Source organism: Ictalurus furcatus, chromosome 20 (genome assembly GCF_023375685.1).
Source record: "Ictalurus furcatus strain D&B chromosome 20, Billie_1.0, whole genome shotgun sequence".
In the NCBI taxonomy this organism is placed as follows: domain Eukaryota; kingdom Metazoa; phylum Chordata; class Actinopteri; order Siluriformes; family Ictaluridae; genus Ictalurus; species Ictalurus furcatus.
Genome location: NC_071274.1, coordinates 16,645,802 through 16,668,182, shown reverse-complemented (window position 1 = coordinate 16,668,182; position 22,381 = coordinate 16,645,802). Strand labels below are relative to the sequence as shown.

The 22,381-nt window shown below is 37.6% G+C and overlaps 1 protein-coding gene across 2 annotated transcripts; it reads right to left on the bottom strand.

Moving 5' to 3' along the window:
• Positions 1–2,439: 2,439 nt before the first annotated feature.
• Positions 2,440–20,493, bottom strand: twsg1a (twisted gastrulation BMP signaling modulator 1a). Of its 2 annotated transcripts, none has more exons than XM_053651688.1 (5): positions 20,418–20,493; positions 18,336–18,502; positions 9,622–9,721; positions 5,760–6,017; positions 2,440–4,915 (listed from the first exon to the last, which is right to left on the bottom strand). In XM_053651688.1, exons 2-5 carry the CDS (start codon positions 18,465–18,467, stop codon positions 4,734–4,736), a joined length of 672 nt encoding a protein of 223 aa, XP_053507663.1. In that variant the 5' UTR covers positions 18,468–18,502; positions 20,418–20,493; the 3' UTR covers positions 2,440–4,733. The 2 variants fall into 2 exon arrangements, with proteins under 2 accessions (XP_053507663.1, XP_053507662.1); XM_053651687.1 differs by lacking the exon at positions 20,418–20,493 and adding an exon at positions 20,235–20,407.
• Between the last annotated feature and the right edge of the window lie 1,888 nt (positions 20,494–22,381).

The following is a 22,381-nucleotide window of genomic DNA, read 5'->3' as shown; positions in this document are numbered from 1 at the left end:
ATAAATAAATGTATGTTTTCTCTTTCTCACTCTCAGACACACACACACACACACACACACACACACACACATAATCAATTCCTAATGTAATGTAAAGATGTAAGATGTAATTATTAAAAAAAAAAGGGGGATATATTCAGAAGTCTGTATTTTTAATGTGTTTCAAAGATATCTTGCAAAAGGGGGGCCTCGGTCAAATTTTAATGCCATTTGGGGGGCCTTGCCCTGGAAAAGTTTGAGAACCTCTGTGATAGTCAACCTAACTGATATCAACATTCTCACAAATAATGGTACTGAATTGTACTGTTCCTTGTCACTGGGGTGGTACTACATTTATTGTGTATCTTTACCTGGGAAGGTGCATGTGGTGGATCTTAAATGAGCTTTTTTGAGTGAAAGGTAAATCAGTGGTGCATAAGGTACAATTATACAGTTTACATTATTTTAAAGGTACACTATATTTATGTATAATTTATACAGGCCTGATAAACGTACAAAAGATGTATCCTTGATGGCACCACACCACATAGACTGGTATATTTATTTCTGTTTGCTGAGTCATTTAATTGCTCTATATGTGCAAGATGAATCATTTAGTTTGCTGATCAGTGCTTAATGTATCATTTAATCTGTCTATATTTGTTTGCTGAATCATTTAATTTGTCCATTTGTGTGTGCTGAATCATTTAATCTGTCTATATATGCTTGGTGTATCATTTCATCTGTCCATATGTTTTCTGAATCATTTAATCTGGTTATATTTGTTTACTGATTCGTTTAATATGTCCATACATGTTTGCGGAATCATTTAACCTGTCTACAAGTTTGCTGAATGATGTCATTTGTCTATATTTGGTTACTGAGTTATTTAATCTCTCTATATGTGTTTGCTGAATCATTCAATCTGTTTATATGTTTTCTGAATAATTTAATCTGTCTATAAATTTGCTGAATTATGTCATTTGTATATTTTTGGTTACGGAGTCATTTCATCTCTCTATATATGTTTGCTGAATCACTCAATCTGTCTATATGTGCTTGATGAATCATTTAATCTGTTAATATGTGCTTGATGAATAATTCAATCTGTGTATTTGTTTTCTGAATCATTTAACCTGTCTATAAATGTGCTCATTCAATGTAATCTGTCTATATTTGTTTGATGTGTCATTTAATCTGTCTGTATGTGTTTACTGAATCATTTTAATGTTTCCAGTTCTGTACCCTTCATCCTCAAATCATCTGATCCTAGAATTGAGCAGAGAAACCACTCTCGTGTAGAGGTCCCATATCACATGGACATTGTGATTTTTGAGTAAGAAGCACACACACACACACACACACACACACACACACACACAGCTGCAGGTTGGAGTGTATGTGGGTGTGGTCTCAGTACACTGTATGAATTTGCACCTGGCTGTATTCAGCGTCTGACAGAAAGATGAATAGCTTTAAAATGACGCAAACGTGCCCTTTTCTTCCTTTCATTCATGACTGTAATAACACACCTGTGTGGCCAACACACCCTCTCTACAGATTAACCTGTTCTAATGGTCTCTCATTCCCAATGCAAAATTTTAAGCTAATGAATCATTACTGATGTCAGGTAATGTAAATGGAGCACACTGAAATGAGAATGGTGCATGGTTTATTGGTGACGTTGAAATTCAGAAAGATCTACCAGTTTATTTTTGCTAAATCAGTCAATTGTAAATACTGCCTGTATTTTCTCATTATCAAAATTACAGTTAAGGCCATAAGGTCATGAATAAGCTATTTCACATAACATATAGTCCACAAGACACAATAATAACGGAATTTACACAAATCAACCAGTTCAAAAGTTTACACACGCTTTATTCTTAATACTGTGTGTCGTTACCTGTGTTTATGTTTTGTTAACGTTGTTCATGAGTCCCTTATTTGCCCTGAGCAGTTAAACTGCCCACTGTTCTTCAAAAAAATTGTCCAGGTCCTGCACATTCTTTGCTTTTCCAGCATCTTCTGCATATTTGACCCCTTTCCAACAGCGAATATATGATATTGAGATCCATCTTTTCACACTAAGGGTAACTGAGGGACTCAAACATTCACTGATACTTAAGAAGGCAATATGATACATTAAGAGCTGGAGGGATGTAAACTTTTGAACAGGATGATTTGTATAAAATGTTATTATTATTTAAAGATCTCTTTTTTTTCCCATTTATTACTGCCATTTGATCAGTCGTTGATCGTCCAGGTAACAACAGTGACACAGTATTAAGAATAAAGCGTGTGTAAACTTTTGAACTGGTTCATTTGTGTAAATTCAGTTATTACTGTGTCTTGTGGACTATATGTAAAAACATTTTGCAGATTCTGCACGGTGTATATATTTATGACCTCAACTGTATCTCCAAAACAAGAATACATTGAAAACTCTGTACATTAAGATTCCTGGTTATTAACATATTTATTGCATTAGTTAAGAAATGATGAAATTCAGCTTTAATAAACCATAAGGAATGTTTAGAATGTATATAGGAATAAAACACATCACAGGCATGCTGTTTTAGGAAAATAATCAAGGACAGGTTTATGTTTTCCAATAACAGCATATCCATGTTTAAGTTTTTTGTTTTCATTTTTAATGAACAATATGCTGTACGCTTAACCATGAATTGTTACATTTAATGCTTTAATAAGTCAAAAGTGCTAAATAATCTGAAGACTTTCCTGGTGGACAACTTACTGACTGCTACTGAAAGCACTGGCACTGGAGACTTGTTTCATAATTCATCCTCAAAGAAAGCTTCACCATAGCAGTCATTTTCTTTGGTAAATAACAACACTTAAAAAAAAAAATCTGGCTTATGTGGAGCATTTGCTATACAAGTCAGTTTGAACAAGTTGTTATTATACCGCAGAAACAGGAAACATATTTGAACGAGCGCATTAATAGAAACATGTGATATGTCCTGCAGCTATAACGACTGCCAGAGCTGCTGTTATAGCAAATTAATCAACACCTTCTGATCAATCAGATTTGAGAATTGCAGTATGAACACACGTATTTAGTCTGAGACTGACGTTTGTTTAAATGTTAATGAAATACACCGGTATTGGCTAATATGTCAACTCGTCAATCCATGAATAAAAATAAATTAGCACCTAGCTAATTTATGCTATAGCATATTTACTACAATGAGAACTTTGTAAACTCTAGGTGTATACAGTACATATCGAAACTTGAAATTTAGTCTGATCTGTTCATTAAGGTGTTGTTCATACTGCTCATGGTGGGTATCATTTTATTCACTGATGGTATGAACATTAGTTCATATTTTGGATTATTTGGTTTATTATTAATCAATCGATGAATATAAGCGTTAGTTAAGTTGTTAATGTTAGTTAAGGTGCATTAATGCTGAAGTTCATGGTTTGTTCATGTTAACTAATGTGTTAAATAATGTCAGTTACGGGAACCATAATGCAACCTGTACAGCTCTCTGAAAGCATGTAGATATACTCTATGTGGTATAGACTTCTTGTGGCATAGGTTTATTTGAACAAAGGATTGATACTATATATAAATAACAATACTTCTATATGATTTCAAACCACTGCTTCTCCTGCATTAATGGTTAATGGTATATACACTTCATCTCAGCTATGTGATCAAACAAAAAAGAACTTTTTGCAAGAGAGTGCCATCTAGTGACTAACTCTAGATGATACACACTGCACAGACAGGAAAGGGTTAAGCACACCTTACAAGTTTTCTCAATTTCTAAAACACTAAACCTGATTTTCTGAACCAAATGCTCAGTAGCCTAAACCCATTTGTCAAATCAATTGCTCTTTTGGCGAAACCTTAAACAAGTTCAGGGAGTTAGACACCTTTTTGCAAAACTCTGAGCACATTCTCACTCACTAAAACACATTTTGCACTGTGGTGCACTTGGTAATGCAAAAAAAAGAGCAGCAAAACTACAACTCAGTCATCATCAGTACCACACAAGAACTCAAAATTGTTCACACTTGTTTCTAATGATGTGCTCAAACCACAAAATATAAGACAGCTCAGAGTGCACAGGCGCATTGAATGTTGACATCAACAATGGAGAAGGAGAGGCAGGAACATAATCAGCCTATGTGCCATTGTGGAAGTCCTTGGCCAGCATGGTGGAAATGCCACCATTTGCACAGCACTAAGTAATCGTGGGGTTCTCCACCATCATGTAACACTTGGGCCGTACAACACTGAACATCTGCATTTGCAAAATGCCTGTATTATATACAATAACCTTTTGTTTTCTGTAACTACATGCTCTGGTTGCTGTGTTCTTCATTTTTTTGATGCAGTGTCTAATGAATGCTCTGTAGTGTTTATATATTGTCGGGCTGTGTGCATGATCTGAAAGCATTGTTTGATATTGCTAGAAGAGTTTTGTGAATGTGGCTTTGTGTTTAAAGTTGGTGAAGAGCTCAAGAAATGTGTCTTTGCAATTGAGAAAAACTGCAATTTGTGAACAGAACAGAAAATTAATAATAACATACAATGTCAGTAAAGATGTAGCGTACCAATTGTTTTGCAAAGAAAACTAAAATCATATTACACATGATCAGCAATAAAAGACAGAATATGATATTAATAGACCATAAGGTACTGAAACACAATCCCATGTGTGTGTGTGTGTATGAGAGCGAGAGAGAGAGTGTGCGTGTGTGTATGGGTGTCAGCACTCTCAGAAGAGACAGTTCATGCATTTGACCGCTTTGCTGCCGTAGTCCACACACTCAGGCCCGATGCACTCACAGCAAGCATTGTGGAACCAGCGGTACTTCGATGCTCCCATCGACTCACAATACTGTTTACACTGGCGGATAGACACACACTCGTCAAAATACACCACCGTGCACAGGTTATCTGTCAGACAGGAGGAAAGAACAAGGGGAAGTAGTTAATAAAAAGAAAACCAGAAGAGAAGAGAAGAGAAAAAAATAATGGAATAAATAACAAAAGAAAAGAAAAGAATAAATGAAAAGAAGAAAGCAAATAATACGAGAAGAAACAATGGGAGAAAGAAAAGAAGAGTAGAAATAAGAAAAGAAGAGAAAGAATAAATGAGAAGAAAAGAATAAGAGATAAAAAATAATAGCAGTATTAGCAGTAATAATAAAACAGAGGTAGAAATAAAAACAAAAGATGAGAAGGAAATAATTTTTTAAAAGTATAAAGAAAAAACATCAGAGGAGAAGAGAAGAAAATAACAAAATAAATGACAAAATAAAAGAACAAAAGAAAAGAATAAATAAATAGAGAAGAGAACGAATATATGAGAAGAAAAGATTAAATATGAGATAAAGATAAAATTATTTAAAAATAGTAATAGCAGTAATAGTAAAACAGAGGTAGAAATATAAATAAAAGACAAGACAAAGAAAGAATTAAAAAAATAAAAAATAAAGAAAAAAACATGAGAAGAGAAAAAAATAAGAGAAAAAATAACTCACAAATTAGACGGACACAGAGTTCAGTCATGAGCAAGAAAACAAGTACGAAACAAGTAAGAAACAACGGAAGCAGAAGAGAGAGCTGTAATAGAAATCTAAAGTGGAATAAATCACATGACAAAGCTGCTTAGTTTGTCTTTATTCTGTGGTGACTATGACTAAAACTAATGGGAAAACATCATGCTTTTGCATGGTTATATACATATATATATATATATATATATATATAAATTCAGACATTTTATTCATTCTGGTACCTTTCTCATAGGTATCATGGATGCTTGTCCCAGGCAGAGAGACATTTTGATGCTCTTGCTCCAGAGACTCCAGGAAGGACACGAGGTTCTCGTGGTGTGAGAGCTCGTCAGCCACGGGGAATGACACCACCATCATGTTGATAGGAGTGTCTCCATCAGTGAGGGCCCTGAAGAGTGATGGGATCGGCGCATGGAGGTCCTCGACTGTGCTTTTGGAAGTGGGTGGGGTCTCACTGTAGTTCCTCGGGTTACACATGCCTTCGACAATCCAACACATTGCTTATGAATCACTAAGCAACACATATGGTAACACCACATATGGTTTTTGGGCAATAATGTAAACACAAATTAAACAAAAGTGGTGTTGATAGGGTATTTAGATACATTTCATATTTATATGAAATAGCAACGAAAGGAACAGTACACAGCACAAAATAGTCCGACCCTACTGTATATTTTATCCATCATAAAAATGTCCTTAAAGCAACAGTTTGAATGTTTAGCGCCCCCTGCTAACCGGTTTTCCTACTACAGATAGTGTTTGAGTTTTAAAAGCCTCCCCAGAAGTCAGTCTTGAGTACCAGTCTTCTTGGGTTTCTAGATTTAGTCAATATTTTTGCAAGTAAGTTTGGAGTTTTCGATTTGAGACGCAGCTCATGACACCAATCACGACGACAGCAGAACGTTTTAAAGAGAATCAGAGCTCATAAGTTTGTTTAAGAGCACTTTCACACCTGGCTAGTTTGGAGCATTTATTTTGGAACCTGGCGTGTTTTCTAGGTTCGGTTGGTTTAGAAATATCTGAACACAGCGATCGCACACTGGTCCCGTGCCAATATAATCGGGTGGAGACCACCTAAACGAGGTGGTCTCGTCCCAATTGCAAACGAACTCTGGAGCGGTTCGCATGTGGTGAGAAAGCAATCCGACCCAACGGACCAACAAAGCAACCTCTATAGCGATGCATAAGGGGAAATGCGTTATGTAAAAAGCGTATTTGTTTAGCTATCGGCTCGTATTGGACCAAATACGAAGTAAAACTCCTCAAGGAAATTTGGTCTGACCAACATATTTCTGAACACTTTTCATAAATGCAGAGATTTACAAAGTGTTTAGTGAGCGTCTCAAGGAGCTGGGCTCTAATCGCTCCGTGGAATATATAAACGAGATCAATTATAATAACTACAGCTAAAATTACAGCTAAAAAGCCACAATAAGTTCATGGAACTGCTGTCTATCAATCTTGACCAATGAGAGGACAGTTTACTCACATGTGACTTGCATAAAAATATTTTGGTACGCTCTGAAATGTTGCCTTGTGAAAGCGAACTGAGCCAAGGAGAAAATAAAACATTGTAATAATTTAAGACCCCGTTTCGGAATAAAGCACAGATCCACGGGTCTGAAAACGTCCTAACATTGCATGAAAATGCTACATTTTAAAGTACAGCTTGGAAACCAGACAAACAGGTCCATGTGACATGGCTCTGATGTGCCATTTAGCAGAGGTCACTTTTAGTCACCCAGATGTACATAAGAGATGCATGCAAGATATGTATGTGAGCTATTGTCATTTTACTCTGTGTGACACAACTGCATTAATCTACAGTCTGGGCTAGAAAGAAATCAGCCCCAGCATGGCTTTTTTATACTGGTTTAGTCAGAATTTGCTTAAAGACATTTATTACCAACAAATAATCTGATATGGACGCCAAAAATGAGACTTATACTGATGTATTTTTATCAGAGAGGATTAGCCATCATGCTAGGTCATATAACAGGCGTTCCTGTTTACTAGTATTCTTCCTTCTGTGCAAAAACCAACAGAAGAGTGTAGTTCATTCTCACTAGTCTTTAGTCTAACATTTCTCAACATTACAGTTCTCACACGATGTTCTAACCTCCAGTAATGTCTACATGAACAGTGTTTATTGCCGCTATTACTTGCTACTTGAGTGTTAATAGAAGAAGCATCAGCTGGCCAAACGTAAGTGAGTGAGTTACAAAACTATATACAAAACCATGAGGTGCTTGCCATTTAAAAAAACAAAAAAAAACAACAAAAAAAACACTTAGAGACAGACATTTAGAACCTGCATCAGCTAATCTACTTACTTTAACTGCCAATATTGTATATCACTTTTTTATTTACGTTTGTCCCTGTACCATGAGAGCGCTCCCAAACCTGGGGCTGATGAAAAAGTCATTTTGGGTCAAACTGCTCTGTTATGACGAGATGTTGTGTCTGGTTTGTTTCACCTCGCACCCTCTTTCCTGTCAGAGTCCGAGCCAGCACTCATCTAAATCAGCTAACACACTCGCATACGGAATTAGCGTGTGTGCTAGAAATGGGGCCGTGTTTAATACATAGTGCATTTACTGGAAAGTGGCACATTTTTATTGTTTTAATTTTGTATTTCAGTGCAATTTCTTTGCAAAGAAGTAATGACTCCCTATTTCAGGGCTCCATAAGTACCGTGGGGTCCAAAAGTCTGAGAGCGCTAGTGAAAATGCTTCTACTTTGCATTTGTTTCTAATTTAGTTCAATTTTATATCCATCCAACCATCCATCCATCCATCCATCCATCCATTTTTTATACCGCTTATCCTACAGGGTCACGGGGAACCTGGAGCCTATCCCAGGGAGCATGGGGCACAAGGTGGGGTACACCTTTGGACAGGGTGCCGATCCATTGCAGGGCACAATCACATAAACTTTCAAACACCCATTCATACACTTTGGACATGCTAATCAGTCTATCATGCATGTCTTTGGGCTGGGGGGAGGAAACCAGAGTACCTGGAGGTATCCGGTTGCATAACATGCAAACTCTGCAGATACAGCGTGTCCTGTGGTGGGAATTGAACCCCCAACCCTGGAGGTGTGAGGCGAAACACTAAGCCACCGTGTGCCCCAAAAATACAATTTTCATTACAAACTATATTATTATATTATTATTATATTAATAATTTGTAAGTATTTGTTTTACGTCCCCGTTTTTGTTTCTTGCTTTAATGACAGCGTGCACTCGAGCCGGCACGGAATCCGCAAGTTTGTGCAAAACCCAATGATCCATTTTAGATCAAATCCATTGGAGTGTCATCTGAACACGTGCTTCAATAGAAGAGATTAGACATGAGGAAAATCTGACCTTTTCTACAAAGCAGTTAACATGGTCAATATTACACATTGGCTTATATTAAATAGGGACCTAGAAATAGTCCAGAATCTTGAATATTAAATATTCAAAATATCGAACATTTACTTTCTTTGTTTTACATATATACAAATAAAATTGAATTGAATTGAATTGATACTGGCCAATACACACTCCAACACGTGAATAAGGGGACTACTGGCATTTTTTTTCCCACTTCAAGCACTGAGTACAGCTATACGTATAACAGAGCTGCTCCGAGTTACGGCAGCGACTCAGCTCAGTGAGTCAGCAATCTGTGAGATGACAAACATGAAAACATTGATGGTGGTATTCGCATAAACACTGAAGCGTTGATCTGTTTTAGCGGAGTGTACAGATGACAAGGAGATGACTAAAGTCATGCTGCACCGCTCTCTTTAGGTAGAGACGAGGCTAGGCTCAGTCTCACTAGTAACACGATCAGCGGGATCTAATGGCATTGTCGGTAGATAATGCTGGAAACCATTAAAAGTTAAAGTAGACAAATATGTCAATAAGACATAACTAAAAAAGCTAACTTAGTAACTTAATTTTTTTTTTTACAAATTTAATCTTGGACGCCACCGAAGATCACACGTTAATTATAAAGATTAACGTGCAAGTCGTTCAGGGTGGATTTGTAACTTCTGCTGTGTACTGATTACTGATTAATATCGACTCACCCACACAGTCACAGCACTCTTCCCATAGTGTGCTCAAACACAGCATACACTCTTTACAGCAGGAGCAGTTTCCTTCTGATGGCCGACACTGACACAGGCCCTGCACACACACACACACACACACACACACACACACACACATACATATACAAAGATGCGCTTCTGTGATATACATAAAATGCAAACACTCCAGAACAGTTTTAGGATTTCTGAGTAATAGTTGCATCCTGAACAGCCTTCAATATGACCGTCCTCACAGTTAAATACAGTCTGACTCACTTGGAATTACATGCTCAAAGGAAAGACAAACATCAGCATGTCCAAGACTTGCCACGAATGAATAAAACTATCCAAAGGAAGTCTGGAATAGTCAGACACACGGATAAATACAGGAGTAGTGGGGACGGAAACAGCAAAAAATGAAGAAATGGAGAAATGGAAATATCAGTGTAACTCTAGGCTCTTTACACAAAAATCACGTATGATGGAAAACAGAAAACAATCACGCATCTGAAAATGACCCAGTGAGGAAAGCGAGCAGATTCATGGACATATTTATAGGTAATTACAGGTTGAAAGAGAGGGAGAAAGACGTGGTTCAAGAAGAAAGTAGCTTCCAGATGTGTGTGTGTGTGTGTGTGTGTGTGTGTGTGTGTGTGTGCGCACAAGAGTCGAGAAATGCTCCTTTTCAATACTGTTGTTAACATGCCCTCGTTGACTTGCCCTTGCTGTTTCGCCTTGAAATGAAGGTTCCATTCATGTACAAGATCAAGCGGAGGGATCAAGTCAACGTAGATGTCAGAAGCAGAACTTGCTCAGAATTCAACGCGATCTGGCGCAATTATTATTATTTTTGGGATCGTGGACAAAGTGCTTTGGAAGTGAAATATCATTCTTATGGCTTGGATCGGGAAGCTGTCGCACGTCACACGCAACTCTGTTGACAAACTTATTAACAAATTCAAAAAGACTGGAAGTGTTGCGGACCGACCCGAGAATTGGACGTCCATGAATTGGACATCCACTGACTAAGGCACACCCGAAGTGGTGCTGGCAAACATAGTCCCCTAAATATGGAACCTTTTGGGACACCATGTAGTGTGCAGAATGGCAAAGAAATCACTTCATGCATTTCTGTGCTTATTGCAGACATTCCTGATTTAAAATCCACTCCTCATTGACTCCTCCTCCCCTCGTTCAGTGAGTGTAGTACTGTCTTGTTTGATGCCCTACTCGGGACAGTGGTTGCTCAACGGTTAAGGCTCTGGGTTACTGATCAGAAGGTTGGGGGTTTAAGCCCCAGCACTGCCAAACTGCCACCACTGGGCCCTTGCGCTAGGCCCTTAACCCTCTCTGCTCCAGGGGCGCCATATCATGGCTGACACTGTTTTTACCAAAGGCCAAAAAATGGAATTTCATCCTGTGTTGGCATGCCTGTGTCCAGTATTTAATTTATTTGTGATGTCATGGTCAATGGCTCATATGAAACTAGATACTCAGCACTTTAAGAACGCGCAGTTTTTGATTAAATTTTTTTTTTCATCTAACCTACTAGTTTTAAATACAATTATTTTATTGTATTTGGTATATGGTGTTGTATATGGTGTTTTATTATCAAAAAAGCTTTAGTTGTGCTCACACTTCTCCCCTTTCCCATCACTTAGAGTATGCACTATAAGTATTTACTCTTTTTGTGAAGACATAGTACATATGTTTGAGTGTGTATCAAAAGAGTATGCAAGTACTGGGGCATACTAATACGTCATGTTGCCTAGTTACGCACACCGTCACCATAAACAAACTCCTCATTACATTTCACCTTTTCTTCATTCATTATTCCTTATATCATTTATACTATTACACTTAATACCGAAGACGCATCGCTGATGTTACACTTGTCCGCCATGTTTCCGTGTTGAATTTGGCGGAGCAAACCATGACATAACTCCTCCTCCCTCATGCAAGGAGTTGTGGGCAATATTAGCTGAAAAAGTGTCCACGGAGCCACACTTCGAAAATGGACCGGAAATAGTAGACCATCCGGGAACCTTTGTGATATTCATTTCAACATGCTACGATTTAGGACTTTATTACATTTACATTTACATTTATTCATTTAGCAGACGCTTTTATCCAAAGTGACTTATAAATGAGAGAATACAAGCAAAGTTATTTTACTTTAATCTAATTTAATTATTATTACTAAATCTAATCTCGGATACTAATTAGGACAGATAGTAGGTGAATTGGGATGCAGCTATGGTGAATTGTTTTTACATTTTCTACTATATATATATATATATATATATATATATATATATATATATATATATATATACACACAGTACAGTACGAAAGTCACAGACCAGCATTTGTTTTATTTGATGGCAAGCAATAATGATGAGGAAATGAACAATAAATTCATTCCTTTTTAAATCAAACAGCCATGCAGTACTTATTCATGCAGGTTTAATATTAAAGTTCAATATTAATAATAAAATTTCATACTTTTTACTGTTAAAGAACTTTGTGTGATTTTCTGTTAAATACATTTTCCCATCATTATTATTCATTATTGTTTTTGCTCATAAATCGTACAACGGTCTAGCAAAAACATGACATATGAAATCTGTAAATATTTTATTTGTAAAACTGAACATAAAATTGTGAGAACTTATTGTTCTCTGTGTAACTGTTGTTCCTGCTGCTTTCAGGTCGTCCTGCAACTCTTTTCTAGTGATTGCTAGCTTCTCTATTACTTTCCTTATCATCAGTCTAAGAGCGCTTAGTGAAATTTTGAGTGGCGTACCTGTCCTTTCCATTAGTTTGTGGTTCCATGAACGTTCCATTGCATATCACTGAACCAACTGTAATGACAGGGATGTTTAAAGTATTCACTATAGCTCTGTTGATTTTTGTTTAATAATGTTGTGCGTGAGAACTTTAGGAAACTCCGTCACTTTCACTATGATTGCTATTTGTTGCTTGAAATGTCTTTTATAATGACACCAGGTGCAAGCCACATGAGAACATTTTTTTAAGCATTTATATATAGAGTACTTTGCAAAAGTCTTAGGCACTCTATTTTAGTTTTTAGTTTGTAAATATTGAACATTAAAATCGACCTGCAAAAAATAAACATCGCATAGTTGTAATTAATGTACTGTACATTTTCCCATCACTATCGTTTGGCACTAAATAATTAATAAGTACTGAATGGTCATTCGATGAAAACAAAATGGTAGTCTCTTTCACGCTTTCACAGAAAAGTACTGCAGTTCTGAAAACTACAGACTTTCTCATAAACGGAAATATTTTCTGCATTTGTATGTACCGTCCTCTCCAAAACTATCAGAACGGCAAGGCCAATTCGTTTGATTTTGCTGCAGACTGAAGATATTTGGGTTTGAGATCAAAAGATGAATATAAGAAGAGAGTTTACAATTTCAAGAGAGTTTTTATTTCCTAGTATTTATATGTAGATGTGTTAACCGACATAGAACATAACACATTTTGTATCAGACCACCCAATTTTTAGGCGAGAAAAAACATTTGGAATTTTTGAAAGATGCATTTTTGTACCAAATGTTTTTGTACCATTTTTTTCCCCCTCTCCTCTTTCTGTGTTAAATTCAAAACGTTTAGAAGTCTGTAACGTGCTTCTGTAGCCTTATTACCTGTTTGTTCTGCTCTGTCCCTTCCACTCTTTTGTTTTATCGCTCCCTCCCCAGACACTAACCTTCATAATCAGAACATGAACATGTGTTTTAAATGAGATAAAAATATGCTTGGCTGGCCATCAGTATACTTGAAGTTGTCTACAGTATGTGTGGTAAACAATGAGCATTCAGACTTATGCTGAGTGAATTGTATAGGAACTGCAGCTGTTATAAAACACAATTACCCACTTTCAGGGCTTTAGGTGTAATTTGACTGACTCGTGAATAAAATGCTCATGGTCGCTACCTGCTTGTAAAACCTTGCTTGAATCTCACAATAACTGGAGAAGTTGTTAGCGGTGTGCTATTTTAAAAGAAGCAGAGTAACCACAAATAGACCTTCAATTAGAATTAGGTCTGGGAAACCCAGCGGATGTTGCTGAGGCTGAATTCAGGGGGAAAATATGGGGTTTTGGCCAGAATAAGGGTTTTCTGTCTATAACAAAGTTCGAAACCTCAAATTAGAAAACATAAAAATATTTCACCAAAATGACATAGAGATATTTTTATTTACTTTTCAAACTTGATTAGGCTTTCTGCAAATATTATGCTGGATAAGATTTCAAAAACTAAGCTAAGCTAGCTAAGTACTATATGATTTCCACACACAGTAAATGTGAAGTTTGGATTAAATTGTTTGATAGCTACATACCGTAGCGAAATGAGCATAACCCTGATCTATTCAGTTTGTATTTAAATGTAAACGGTCAATATGTCTGTGAGGGTCCTGCACCACAGTCGGACTGAAATCTCTGAATGCTAACCTTAACGCATTTCAGTTTTGGACTAACGAAACTTTAAAATGCTAGAATTTTATTTGTGTATACAGTCCCTTCTGAAAATATTGGAACGGCAAGGCCAATTTATTTGTTGTTTGCGCTATACACCAAAGACATTTGGGTTTGAGATCAAAAGATGGACATGAGACAACAGATCAGAATTTCTGCTTTCATTTCCTGGTATTTACATCAAGATGTGTTAAACAACACAAAACATAGAACCTTTTGTATCAGACCACTTAAATTTTTAGGTGAGCAAAAGTATAGGAACAGAGAAGTCTTGAAGTAAATTAAAGTAAATAACACTTAATATTTGGTTGCAAATCCCTCACTTCCAATCACTGACATCACCAAATTGTTGTTTTCTTCTTTTGTGATGCTTTTCCAGGCTTTTACCACAGCCTCTTTCAGTTGTTGTTCATTTCAGCAGTTTTCTCCCTTCAGTCTCTTCTTCAGGAGGTGAAATGCTGCTCAAATGGGTTAAGGTCTGGTGACTAAAAAGTGTAAAACCTTCCATTTTTTCCCCTTTATAAAGTCCTTTGTTGTGTTGGCTCTGTATTTCTTTGCTAATTCAAATCTGGCTTTCTGATTCTTACTGCTGATGAGTGGTTTGCATCTTGTGGTATGGCCTCTATATTTCTGCTCTCGAAGTCTTCTTCGAATGTTGGATTGTGATACATTCACCCCTGCCCTGTAGAGGTTGTTGGTGATGTCACCGACTGTTATTATTGGGTTTTTCTCTCACAGCCAACCCATTCTGTGTCTGTTGCTCAGTACACCAGTGGTTTTGTTCTTTTTCAGGACATTCCAAAGTGTTGTATTGGCTATGCCCAATATTTGTGCAATGCCCCTGATTGATTTTCCTCTTTTATCAGCTTCAAAATGGTTTGCTTTTCTCCCATAGCATGTTGGCTTATCCTTTTATTAACAACAAATGCAGTCTTCACGAGTGAAACTGAAGGCTAAAACTCAGAGGAGTACGAGTAAAATGAGTAGAGTAGATGTTCAGAGCTATTTATTGTTTAAACAATCAATCTAACAGGAAACATCTTGGTAATAAGAAACACCTGTTAGTCACATGTTCCAATATCTTTCCTGGACACAAAAGTGTTATGTTCTATGTCGTTTTAACACAGCTACATGTAAATACCAGGAAATAAAAGCTGAAATTCTAAACTCTCTCCACATATTCATTTTTTGATCTCAAACCCAAATGTCTTCAGTCCACAGCAAAGATAATAGAATTGGCCTTACTGTTCCAATAGTTTCAGACAGGACAGTATTTCCCCTCACTGTACATCACAAAATAAGTATCATATTGTTACATCACCCAGCCTTAGGTCATATTGCCCCGCATTATTACTATGTGAAATAAATATTCCCAGAAAAGTAGATGGCGCGACATGGACATCTGTTAATAAAGCTAGCAACACTGACATATACAATCAGCTTCCATCCAGGTGTAGTAGTTAGTGCAAGGTATGAGAAATCCTTGACCCCTCTTTCATGTTATAAATCTTCACTCAGCACACAGGAAGATTAAAGAGAACATTAGAGACAGGTCTGATAGTGAAGAAATGTGGAGGGAAAAAAGAGAGAGAGAGAATGCATTCCATAAAGAAGTACGTCACAACCCTGCACTGGAGAGGGATAAAAGAAATAAATGAATGCCTTACAAAGCACAAGCTTTATTTGACTATGTGCTTCGTCTATTCTTCTCTCAACCTCTTCCATATCTATCTGCTATTTCTTTTCTTTTTTCCATCCCTCCATTTTACCATCTCGGTTTCACATTTCCCTTCGGTCTCTGGTTCTCCTCTCTTTTGTTTGCTGTTCTTTCTCACTCATCTCCTTTATCCGTCTCTTTCTGGGTTTCATTTCCCTTTGTTGTTTTCTCAGTCCTTTACTTTGTCTCTCTTTCCACTTTTCTGCCTCCCACCCCCACACTCTCTCCCTCGACTTTAGGAGAAACACATGCTCACCATAAACATAACATCCCGACTGAGATCTGACTCACAAAGCTTTCACAACATGGCCACACACACACACACACACACAGCTGATACTGAATCATGTCCTCCCGTGTCTATGAAGGATCAGACACAAATGTCAAACACGCAGTTAAAATAGAGTACATGAATAAAAGTAATTCATTGTAAAATAAAAATGGATACAAATGGTACACTTTAAAGCACCAGTAAATAATTTCAGTTTCACACACCCATAGAGCCTGACACAAACTCATGTTCAAAACATTACTCATTGTCAGCCTAACTACTGACATAGAAAGCAGCGCAGATAAAGAAGGAATACATTTATAGTATTGGATTCATTGTGTTCTAAGACACAAACCAAGAGCAAAACCTGCATTTCTATAGTGGTTAGTACACTTGCCTCGCACCTCCAGGGTTGCGGGTTCATATCCCGCCTCTGCCCTGTGTGCGTGGAGTTTTTATGTTCTCCCTGTGCTTTTTGGGGTTTTCTCTGGGTACTCCAGTTTCCTCCCCGAGTCCAAAGACGTGTTGTAGGCTGTTTGTGTGAGTGTGTGTGTGATTGTGCCCTGTGATGGGTTGGAACCCCGTCCAGGGTGTCCTCCGCATTGTTCCCCATGTTCCCTGGGATAGGCTCCAGGTTCCCCTGCAACCCTGTGTCGGATAAGCGGTATAGAAAATGGATGGATGGATGACATGAGTTTTCAAAAAAAAACTTGTAACGCAGACTAATATTTTGAATGAAATTGTTGTACACATGTAGAAATCTTTGTAAACACCTTTATAAGACAACACAGCAAATTGGGATACTCAATTCTGATTGGTCAGAGTTGATTCATTTTCTATAATAGTGCAACTCCAACAACAGGCAAATCACAGGATCGTCCATCCATCCATCATCCATCCATCCATCCATCCATCCATTCATCCATTTTCTATAGCACTTATCTTACACAGGGTTACGAGGGAGCCTGGAGCCTATCCCAGGGAACTTGCGGCACAATGCGGAGGACACCCTGGATGAGGTGCCAATCCATCGCAGTGCACAATCGCACACACTCACACACTACGGACAATTTGGAAATGCCAAACAGCCTACAGTACAAAGCAGGTCTTTGGCCTGGGGGAGGAAACCAGAGTACCCAGAGGAAACCACTGAAGCATGGTGAGAACATACAAACTCTGCGCACACAGGGCAGAGGCGGGATTCAAACCCCCAACCCCGGAGTTGCAAGGAAGGCCACCGTGCCCCCCTGGATAATATTATACCTATATTATTCTATAGTAACAACTAATTCACAGGGAATTGTATAGTGGAAACTACACATAATAAATGATTTTTTTAAATATGCTTTTTAACAGAGAAAAATGCATACTCCAGTGTCTGCCAACACTTTGTAACAGTCAGAAGGTTTCCCTCTATGGGAAAGCTTAAGGGTTCACAACGTTACACTTTTCCAATTTCCACCCAGCAGCCAACTCTCCCCTATCATACGACAGCAACCAACTAATGAGGGTGAAGGTAAACACATGCTTCCTCTGCGACATCTAAAGCAAGCAAAATGCATCTTTTCTCTCACGCTGCATCACTGGGCATAGTAACACACTCGATCTCTGTCCTCTTCCTCATACAAGAGCTCACAGACACCTGTAATTGGCTAGTGTCGCTGTGATTGACAGGGGAGAGAGATTTTTCTCACTTGGACTACTGTGATTTCTCAGTAACATGACAAGCTGCATTTATCCATCTCAATAAATTCAAGAGAACGTGAGGGAATGACTGTTTATAGCTGCTGTAACTTAATAACAGGAACTAACCTTCATGGATGTTCAACACTGCAGTACATGTAGCTATAATGTGATAAAAACTATGATCAATCTTTAATTAATAAAATAAAAAAAAGATTGTGATCGTTGGTCAATTGCTGTGGTATAATCAACTTCAGGGCTGTAACGCGTCATACCACAACCTCATATTTGTTTCTTTTCAGCACAACTCCTTACACATGAACAATTTGCTGTAAAATTAACAACTTTTAGACACAAAAATGTTTCAACCGCATGTAATACTGAACAACAGGCCTGTGTCAAAACAGCACACCACCTCCGGGAAGTCAGATATACTCATCTGTAAAATTCCATGCAGGTCTCTTTACGCTCAAGTGCACTATAGATGAAAAGCAGGTGGAGGGAAGGAAAGGAAATGACGCTGGGTCTCGGCTCACCTGTAGGAGGCACTTGCTCACGTCACTGGCGCACAGAGCTTTGTTACAGGCCGAGATGATTGGGATGTGGGAGAACAGGAGGAGGGAGAAGAGTGAGGAGAGAGGGAGGAGGAGGAGGAGAGCCGACCTCATCCTCACCACTCCGGTATATATACATTCATACACACCTACAAGGTAAACACAGAGAGGAGTTAAACATACACACTGGGAGAGACTGAGAGGCTGCTGTGGTACTACAGGCGCTTTCCTGTCTTCATAATAACATTACAAAAAAAGCACATAACATTAATGTGGGGGCCTTTTCTACAGCTACTGGAGTTGTGTTTTGTTTTATTATTATTATTATTATTATTATTATTATTATTATCATTACTAACCATCCATTCATCTATTTTCTGTACTGCTTATCTTTCACATGGTCATGGAGAGCCTGGCGCCTATCTCTGGGGACTCAGGGCACAAGGCAGGGGACACCCTGGATGGGGTACCAACCCACCACAGGGCACAATACACTTTCACACATTCACACACCCATTCACACACTACGGCCAATTTAGAGATGCCAATCAGCCTATAGCACATGTCTTTGGACTAGGGAAGGAAACCGGAGTACCTGGAGGAAACCCCTGAAGCACGGGGAGAACATGCAAGCTTCATGCACAAAGGGCGGTGGCGGGAATGAACAACCCCAACCCTGGAGGTGTGAGGCAAATATTATTATTGTTATTACTATTATTATTATTATAATCATCATCATCATTGTTTGCCATATCAGTGTTTCCATACAGGTGTCCTCATGCATAATACATGTTCTTCATAATACTGAAATAAAAAGTGTGTAACCTTAGTGTGGGGCTTTTTCTACAACCACCAGAGTTGTGTTTTTTTATTACCATTTTCAATACAGTCCTGCGGCATATGATTATTACTTTTATTATTGTTGTTGTTGTTGTTGTTGTTTGCTTGCTTGCTTGTTGTTGTTGTTGTTGCTGTTTCATTTCAGGTGTTATACAGGTATACAGCTGTCCTCATGCACAAACTCAAAATCCACATTAAAAAAAAATCCAAATTCGGTCGTCACAATACTGAAACCAAAAGCATGTAACATTAACAGCTCTTTGAATGGAGTTATATTTTATTATCATTTCCAATAACCTCTTGTGGCATATTATGATGATGATGATGATGATGATTATTATTATTATTATTTTTATAAAACCCTTTAATATTGATACAAAAAGTGTGTAACATTAACATTTCTACAACCACTGCAGTTGTGTTTTGTGTATTACCGTTTTCAGAACCGTCTTATGGATTGCTTGTTTATCTATCTGTCTGTCTGTCTGTCTATCTATCTATCTATCTATCTATCCCAGGTGTCTCGATTTAGCCGTCTTCATGCACAAAGTCAAAATTCAAAATTTGTACTTCATATTATTGAAACAGGAGAGTGTGTGACATTAACATGTGGCCTTTTCTCCAACCACTTTAGCTGTTTTGTCAGTTTATTTGTTTGTTTATTTATTTACTTATTTCAATACGTTCTCCATACAGCCATCTTTATGCACAAGCTCAGAATTCAAACAGAACTAAACTAAAAGTAAAAATGGAAAAGCTCCTTCACGTCCATATGAAGCAACAAACGCAGGTAGACAATGATGATGATATTGATGATGATGATGATGATGAAACTCATGCGTTTATGATTTATTATAATCTATGTCTGATTAGGTTTGTATGCTACATCAGTACAGTTATATGGGTTATGTATAAATTCTGCACATAGTCGCAATGTTTCCAGCATACCTTATAGACTCAGACACAAGGTTTGCACACCAACTATAAAAATGAACACACACACACACACACACACACACACACACACACACACACACCTACCTTACAGGAATGCACCTCAGAGCACGCGACCAACAGGTTTAATCCATCATACACTAATAAAGTGGCTTTTAAAAATTATGTTTCTTTCTGTTCTTTAGGTATATTTTGTTATCCTACCTCCTCACACTTTTCTCCACAGTCTTCATTTTTAAAACAAATGAGCAAAGGCGAGTCGGGTCTTACCGTGTGGATCAGAAAGCAGCTGCTGGTGTTATACACACACGCACACACACACACACCAGTCTTTCCGCCCCGCCCGAGTGAAGCACTGACCGCCATCAGGCTTCTTAAAGACACCGCGACTCTCAATAAACACACTGAGCTTTACAGATCACTGAGTTATAAGAGTTTATTTATGTGTGCTGTGAAAATGTTTTTGCCTGATTTCTTCTGTTTTTGTGTATATCTCATACTAAATAGTTTCAGACATGAAAACAAAATCTAAGATAAAACAAAGGCAACCTGAGTAACCATTAAATACAGTTTTTAAATGATAAAGTTATTTACTGAAGCAAAAAAGTTATCCAGTACCAACTGGGCCTGTCTGAAAATGTATTTGCCCCCGTGGTTACTAATTCCCCAAGTCTATGAAACTGCATTCATAATGGGGTTCTGCTGGACTAGACACAACCAGGCCTGATTACTTCAAACCCTGTTCAATCAAATCAACACTTTTCAATCGGATCAGAATTTTTCAGCAGCATGAAGTTGGTTAAAAGGGTCTTACCCAGTAACACACTATGATAAAGCTGAAAGAAATTCCAGAAATGATGAAGAAGAAGGTGATTGAAATACATCAGTCTGGGAAGGGTTACAAAGCTATTTCAAAGGCTTTGGGATGCCATAGAACCACAGCAAGAGCCACTGTCTCCATATTTTGCAAAAACACAGTGTGATGATCCTCAAACCTTTTGGCAGAATGATCTATGGATTGAGGAGTCGAAAGTGGAACTGTTTGGAAGACAGGGGTCCCGTTACATTTGGCGTAAACCAAATACATAATTCACAAAAAGAACATCATACCTACGGTCAAGCATGTTGGTGGCAGTGTGATGGTGTGGGGATGTTTTGCTGCTTCAGGGTATGGGCAACTTGCAATAATTGAAGGAAATTCTGCTCTCTACCAGAAAATCCTAAAAGAAAATTAGGATTCTCGGTCTTCAGTCCGTAAGAAGAAACTCAAGCGCAGAAAGACAATGATCCAAAGCATAGGAGTAAGTCCAAGTCCTAGAAGTAAGTGAAAGACTGATCTCCAGTTATCGGAAGTATTTGGTTGCAGTTATTGCTGCTAAAGGTGGCACAACCAGATTTTAAGTTTAAGGGGGCAATTCATTTTTCACATTGGTGATAGCTGTTGGATAACTTATTTAACAGTACTGTGTGTTTACTCAGGTTACCTTAGTTTTATGTTGTATTTAAAAACTATTTAGTATGAGAGATACACAAAAACAAAAGAAATATTTTTCACAGCACTGTAAATATATATATATATATATATGATATGGTGAAAGTCCAAGTCCTAGAAGTAAGTGAAAGACTGATCTCCAGTTATCGGAAGTATTTGGTTGCAGTTATTGCTGCTAAAGGTGGCACAACCAGATTTTAAGTTTAAGGGGGCAATTCATTTTTCACATTGGTGATAGCTGTTGGATAACTTATTTAACAGTACTGTGTGTTTACTCAGGTTACCTTAGTTTTATGTTGTATTTAAAAACTATTTAGTATGAGAGATACACAAAAACAAAAGAAATATTTTTCACAGCACTGTAAATATATATATATATATATGATATGGTGAAGTTTTCCTTACATTACTCACAGCAACTATCAATAAAATCATTTTAATGTAAAAAACATAAAAACCTACTAAAAAAGTAAAAAAGTCCTACTGTACTTTTATTGTTCCATGTGTCAATTTTACTAAGTCATGAAGCATTGTGATTTATCTAGCATGAAGTACCTTGTAAATAAGATTAAAAATGCTATATAAATAAAGATTTACTTACTACAGAGATTACATTTACAAATATTGTGTGCGTGGAGTTTGCATGTTCTCCCTATGCTTCGGTGGTTTCCTATGTGTCCAGAGTTCCATCCATCCATTTTCTATACCACCTATCCTACAGGCTCATGGGGAACCTGGAGCC

Excerpts from the sequence above, each read along its gene's own strand:
- twsg1a (XM_053651688.1), bottom strand. The coding sequence starts at position 18,467 with ATGAGGTCGGCTCTCCTCCTCCTCCTCCCTCTCTCCTCACTCTTCTCC. Across the intron at positions 9,722-18,335 it reads TGAGCAAGTGCCTCCTACAG|GGCCTGTGTCAGTGTCGGCC; the intron begins GTGAGCCGAGAC and ends GTGTGTGTGCAG. Across the intron at positions 6,018-9,621 it reads AGAGTGCTGTGACTGTGTGG|GCATGTGTAACCCGAGGAAC; the intron begins GTGAGTCGATAT and ends GGATTGTCGAAG.